The sequence below is a fragment of the Mandrillus leucophaeus genome, unplaced genomic scaffold, assembly GCF_000951045.1.
Source record: "Mandrillus leucophaeus isolate KB7577 unplaced genomic scaffold, Mleu.le_1.0 Scaffold787, whole genome shotgun sequence".
In the NCBI taxonomy this organism is placed as follows: Eukaryota; Metazoa; Chordata; class Mammalia; order Primates; family Cercopithecidae; genus Mandrillus; species Mandrillus leucophaeus.
The window spans coordinates 87,523-94,508 of record NW_012108552.1 but is presented as its reverse complement, the minus strand read 5'-3'; the positions used below and the strand labels follow the sequence as shown (position 1 = coordinate 94,508).

The following is a 6,986-nucleotide window of genomic DNA, read 5'->3' as shown; positions in this document are numbered from 1 at the left end:
GATATGGATTTTTAAGTTTACTTTTCATCACCCATTAATTTTTTCAAACTCCCACTGAGAATAGAACATATTTTATTATCGCAATATATTGACCCTTTACATCCTTTGTAGGAATATGTGTTACTTATAAAAATATAACTGTAAACAAAGATGACAAGGTATTTTTCTCACCAAAAACATTTTTTCTGTACTGAGTGGTTCTTGAACACAGGAAGCTTACCAAATGTGAAAGGAATTAGGTGCAGACCGGTTAGGTAAGGCAAAGAATGAGGATGAGAAATTTACTTATCAGGGGTTTAGAGCAGTCATTAGAAAAGCCTCTTCTTCCCAGACTGGTTTGTCCTGCTCAGTGAAGAGTGTTTTATTCCAATATCCTCTTTCCCTAACAGGCATTTAAAATAATGAGAGAATTTTTTAAAAACAAGATATTTACAGTAAATAAAAACCTGTCACCACACGGGGGGGGGGGGGGGGCGGGGAAGTTGCTGACATTTTCCTGGGCATAGGATATGCTCATTGAATATTGCACCAAGCCTGCTCCCTTCAGTGAATCCATTTTATCAGCAATTAGGACAGTTGTTTCCCTTAAATGGAGAATTCCATTACAATTCCTCAGCAACCTTAACAGATAGAAAGCTTTTTGTAATATTACTAACTACACAGGAGGAAAGTAGTTATAAACTCCCTTTTCTACTGTGGTAGATAGTCAGTTGAAAAAAATTGCCTTAAAATGTTTCTCAGGACATGTTGGCCTATCCCTCATTTGAATTCATGCATCTTTAAAATAAAATCTGGGCCTAGTGTGGTGGCTCACACCTGTAATCCCAGCACTTTGGGAGGCTTAAGTGGGTGGATCACCTGAGGTCGGGAGTTTGAGACCGGCCTGACTAACATGGAGAAATCCCGTCTCTACCATAAATACAGAATTAGCCAGGCATGGTGGTACATGCCTGTAATCCCAGCCACTTGGGAGGTTGAGGCAGGAGAATTGTTTGAACCCAGGAGGTGGAGGTTGCAGTGAGCCAAGAATGCGCCACTGCACTCCAGCCTGGGCAACAAGAGCAAAAGTCCATCTCAAAATAAAATAAAATAAAATAAAATAAAATAAAATAAAATAAAATCTGGCTGTCCAGTTGTTATTTCTTCAGTTGCTTCTCAAAAAGTGAGAAGTCAAAAAGTAATTTTAAAAGGTAGGACTCTTCAATCTGCTTGAACAATGACAACTAGATAGTCTTAAATAAGTTCCTTTTATTTTTTTTTTACATTAGTATTTTAAGTTAAATATTATACCTATAAGAATAGCTAGTTATGAAACAGCAGGAAATTCCCCATATTTATTAAAAATAGACATGTTTTGAAAATCTCATTAATGACTTTGTAAATTGTAATACCTACCTTTGGTAAGTGTGCAATGAAATAAACAACCACAGGTACTACTGGACATGGCATAGACTGCTACTATCATTCAGAAAAGGCAATTTCACAATATACATCAAAACCCTAACATGTTTGACCCTTTGCTTCAGAAATTGAACTTTTAGGAGTTTAGACTGATGGAATGTATAATTAAAAAAATGGACAAACACTTGTGTGCAAATGTGTTTGTCATGCCATTATTTGTAATACAGAGAAGCTGGAGAAAACATAAATATACAATAACTGGGAATTGGTTAATGAAATAGTAGGCTGTTCATACAATAGATTGCCACACAGGCATCAAGAAATATCCCGTTTGAAATCAGTATATACAAAGAAAAAATGTTAACAGTTGTTATCTCTCAGTCCAGATGACTTATTTTCTTTACTCTTTTCTGTATTTTCCAAATTTCCTTCAGTGAACATCTTCATTTAAGAGGACTTAAAATTTCATTTGCTAGTAGTATGCTGAAAAGTTCTATATTTTTAAGAAAAAAAAAAACTAGTTCTGCACAAGTGAAATTTAATGCTCTTTCTACTATCGTTGTATCTTTCGAATATTTGCACCATTATTTGCCTTCCATATAAATTAAAATATAGAAAGAGCCAAAAGAGATATGTCATTCAAGCTCCCCTTTCTTCCCAAATGAAATTCCCCCAAATAAGACCACCACATTCCCAATTTATTAGGCGCTTCCGTGTAACTTCTCTTCATAATTATAATGAGTTCTTTTGAAGTTTACATGTCCCTATCTCTGTGTTTGACCTGTCTCTCCACTGTGCTGAAGGGACACATCTTCCGCCTTTAAATTCCATCAATCTCCCTTCACCTCGCGCTTCTCCTGCGTCCTAGACAGTGTGTATAATTCTTTGCTCTTCATCGTATTCAATATAAAGAAGATAGCATATAAAAGTTACATAACGCAAGCTTTATTCGTTAGAAAATCATCAAAATGTTCCCATTGCAATCATTTCCGTAGACTGTCACGTAACCAACACCTGCAATGGGGAAGTGGTCCACAATCCTACACAATTCATTAGGGGCTCTCAGTCTATTGAATCTCTGACACTCCAGCAGTCTCGGTGCCACTTCAGGAGCCAATGCAGTCTACCTCTCTCCGGAGAGCAGTGTTCCACCTTAATGGGACAGAAGTCAACAATCACGTTCCTCAAAAGAAGGAAAAGAAGTGGCGGAGGGTGAACAGGTTGCCAAACCCACTTAGATACACTCCGCATAGGCTAATTGTCCAAATTAAAAGGCAGGAGGTTACCTGAGCCGACCATAAAAGCTCAGAGTGCTGAGGCGAATAAGGTCAGGGCAGGCTGCTTATTAACACCGTGGTCACTACAAAAGTTCTTGAGGGCATCTGCTGTGAGTTTTCCATCGTTACTTGTTGTCCTCCTGCATCTCCTGTTGCTTTTCTTGGCCCTCTCCGTTTCGCATGTTCTATGTCCTTTGCCTAGCAGCAGTACTGCAGGCATTAACCATGGTCGACCTGAGAATTAAATTAGCCAGACCTCTCTCCTTGAGCCTTAGAAAGCTTGTGTGCTTGAGTTCCCTGAAGTGTAACGTCATCTCAAAGCTCACGTAACTAAAGGGAACCTATATGTGACAAGGTGCAGCGGAGGTTCAAGCAGAGTACCTCGGCCGCATCGCAACAGATTATAAAGCGTAGGAGGTGAAAATAATGGAAGACATCAGAAACCCGGGCTGTAAAAAAGCCCACACTAAGCAAACTGAGACGCGCACGCGCGTTGCTCACAGCTCCTCTCCCGAGGCCGGGCCACAGCGCCTGCGCACAGAATCCGGGGAGGGTCGGGGGAGAGATGAGCACCCAGGCCTAGCGCTCCCACTGCCTCAGCCTCCCTACCCCCGCAAGCTCCGCCTCCTCCAGCTGCTCGCCTTCCCAAACAACCGGGTTCGCCGCCGGCGCTTTCTGCCCATTGGCCCTTAGTCTTTTCCGTTTCCGCCCAGCCCTCAAAATCCACCAATCAGCTTGCACTTTTGGGTGAGCGTCCACCTCCTAGGCTGTCGCTCCGGCTCCTCTGCCTCCTCCGGTTGCTGCCTCCGCTGCTCCCTCCTCCTACCCCACCTCCTCTATCAGGGGAGCGTCTGCGGGGGCTTGAGGGGCGGCGGCGGCGGCTGCGATATGGAGCCAGGGGCCGGAGGGCGAAGTACTGCTCGTGGGCAGAGGGCCGGGCCCCCGAACACTCCGCCGCCCCGGGAGCAGGAGCGGAAACTGGAACAGGAGAAGCTCTCCGGTGTGGTGAAAAGCGTCCACCGGCGGCTCCGCAAGAAGTACCGAGAAGGTAAACAGCGCGCTGAGCGAGGGGGGAAGGGGAGGCCTTATCAACCCCAACCCCTTGTCACCTCTTCCCTCCTCCAAAGAGGCCACCATTAAAACCTAAGGGATCTGCACGTCCCCCAAGCCGCTGCTGCTCTCACGGGCCTGGTCTGAGCCCCCTAGTCCGCATCAGACGCGCTCCTCCCCGCCCCCTTTTCTTCGAGGGCCCTTCGGGAGAGTTCTAGGCCTGTAAAGGAATTGAGTCCCCACCCCCTCCAAGCCCCTGTCCTCAGCCGGGGTGCTGAGGTTGTTGTCACGATACACACAAACACATACACGCTCACGGAGGACGTGGGGGTCGCTTTTTCCAAGAGACGCCAAGGTAAAACAAGACAGGTAAAATCCCTTTGTAAAAGATGGAAAGAAACCTGAGTTGTCCCTCCTTTACGCTTGACCTGCCAGCTGTCCATTTGCTTCCTCATCAGACCCCCTTCCTAGTACTTCATTCCTACAACCATGCAGAGCCTTCCTCGCGTTGGCTTCCAGGGCTGCGAAGTCAGCAGGCCTTTGAGCTGACTGGACTTAACATTATTAAAAGGGGGACGGGCTACACCCGTGGCCCCCAGTCCCGTTTCTTAAATACTTGGTCTTACTGTTTATTTAGACGGGTGAGGAAGAGATCTGGACAGGTTCTGAAAATACCGTTTAGATTGGAAGCCCCCTGAAGACACGTGCGGATGAAGCCCACCTTCGGCTTCCATGGATGGGGTTCCGGTGAGAACCTCCTCTATGGAAGCTCATAGGGGAAGAAGCCTTAGTGGCTTTTGCCTGTACCTGAAGAGTGTTTATAGTTGGAGTCTACAGTTATCCTTGATATCTTTAAATATAGGCTTTTGTACACAGCTATTTTATAAGATTTTGACAGTGAAAATTCTGTGTTTTCATAGGCTCAGGACAGAGACTTCTCCTAAGTACCGAAATGAAGAAAGCTTTCCACTGGTTCTCATTTTAGCTTAATTGCAAACTGAAAAGTCAGCAGTCTTCTGGTGTTAGTCTTATACTTAGTTAATAATTTAGGATTAGAAGGAAAATTATGGCAGTGAAGGAACACAGACGGGTGAGATCATGTTACTGTTGATTTTTAGACACGTTTCAACTACTCTAGAAAGTTAAAACTAAGTATCCTTTGTTCTTTTGAATGTAGTTGATATGTTTCGTTTTTCAAACTTTAAAGGTTTCTTTCCTTAGCAAATCAAGCTTAGCTTTTAATAGAGGCTGCTTAAATAATCATCCCCAAATGCGGCTTGTAGTTATTGTTTAACAGATAACAATAGAAAGAATCTTATCAGACCTACTTAAGAGGTTGAAATATGTTTTTTGAAAGAATGCTACCCAAACCCACAATTTAGTCAATAAAATGAGTAGTTACCATAGCAACAACTGCATCATTCTTGATATTCAAAGAATGCTCTTACATAATGGCATTCACTGTAGATTTCATGTTATTTGGAGAAATTAGGAAATAAATGGACACACTTTCCTGCAATTTGCCCTGCTATTTTGTACAAATTTAAGTGCATCTTTTTAAAGAGAAATGACTAGCATAGAATTCCATTTCTATTTTTACCTTTTAATAATTTCATTATTCATAAATGAATAAGTTCCACTTAAATTAACACACTAATGTGTCATCTCTTCAAGTGCTGCTTGTATGTGCTTAGTTCCCACACGTTTAAACATGTTTAAAGCCTGAATATTAACCACAGGAACCCTTGTTTATAATGAGAATTGGAAGTTACCAGATCTAGAATAGATACATGGAGTTCGTAAGTGAATGATCTAGTATGCTTCTGGGGAGTTAAAGTCCTGGCAGTTTAAACATTTGAATGAGACTATTCTTTAGGCGTTTTAATACCCTGAATTTCACTAGTGATCTAGACTTCTCTAGGCTTTGCTCGAATGATATACAAAGCCCCATCAGTGAATTAGCAGAATAAGTGATCCTAATGAGCATGTTCCTTCTGCCTTTATTTCTGACATATAGGCTAAATATTAGTGGTAAAAAAGCCATCTGTGAAAAACACTGCGCACATAATAATACTACGGAAATAATTTTTAGTGTTTTACTTTGAGGACTTAGTATTGTGGTAATAGTCCCTAATCTGTAAACATATTTTACAAGTTCATTTGCAAGTCAGCTGTTATCGTAATCTGAAGGGTGCTTAAGTGCTAGATCAGTCTGCAGAGGCCTATTGAATCAGTAACATACCTGAACTATAGCACCGATAACTATGGAAACTGTACTCCTTTTATCACAGTTTCTCTACCAGCAAATGCAGTGAAAATTCCAGCTTAGGATCTTGGAGTTTTAGACTAGAAGGAACCTCTTAGCATTTAGCAATGATTCCCAAACATGGATGATCAGCAGATTCAACTGGGTGCCTCTTAGAAAATTCCTGTATTCTACCTCAGATCTATAGTTTAAGATCCCTATTATTAGGAATTAGAAATTGTCAGCCAGATTTTAGAGTGGTGATCTAATAGTTTCTTCATTTTTCAGATGAGTGAGCTGAGTCCTAAAAAGATTAAAATAACTTTCTTGATGCTTTGGTAGTTCATTGTTAATACTATACATATTTTCTGGGAATAATACAGGTTCCCCATCCCCAACTCCAAACCTAGTGTTAGTGACTCCAAATGTTAGAATAGGAGGGAAAATGGGAAGCAGGAAGTGGTTCTAGAATTTGCATTAGGGGAAAAGATATAAATTGATGGGAATGGATGATCCATAGGCTAGGTATGATTAGCTGAGTTGGGGCTATAATGAGGGGAGGGTTTTCTGGGGAGAGAGGGCAGGAAAGGAAATAAGTTAGAGTGGAATAAGGAGACAAAACGGTCATTGAATATTAAGGACAGGAGTGAGGACTAGATAATGACCGGGAGGTTGGAGAACAGAGCCTTCTTTTCCCTTATCTCTGTTAGTGGAATTGAAAATAAAACAGGAAAAAGAATGAAAAAAACTTTTGTTGTTCTTTTTTGCTGTGATAAAAAAAGATTTTTTTCCACTGTTCTCCATCCGTTTGCCCAACTGATGCTAGTTGATGATGATGAACAGGCTTGAGTTGGGGAAGGGTGGACAGGGTTGTAAAGAGTAGCAAGTAGGCTTAATGCACTCTTTTCGTTTACCACTTTTCACTCCCCACTTTACGGCCTGCCCTGTGTCACCACTTAAGAGACTCTGCCAGTTTGTCTAAAGGTAAAGTGAGAACTAGAGATAAAGGTGTG

General features: G+C 41.9%; 1 protein-coding gene across 1 annotated transcript in view; it reads left to right on the top strand.

Annotated features, from left to right (window-relative positions):
• Positions 1-3,413: 3,413 nt before the first annotated feature.
• The window catches only part of LOC105529846 (chromosome unknown open reading frame, human C7orf60), a gene marked incomplete at its 3' end in the record, with an annotated part of 37,398 nt that continues 33,825 nt past the window's right edge, over positions 3,414-6,986 (top strand). The window contains exon 1 of the mRNA XM_011967087.1: positions 3,414-3,726. Coding sequence (XP_011822477.1) covers positions 3,567-3,726 — 160 coding nt within the window. The remainder of the gene's footprint in view (positions 3,727-6,986) is intronic.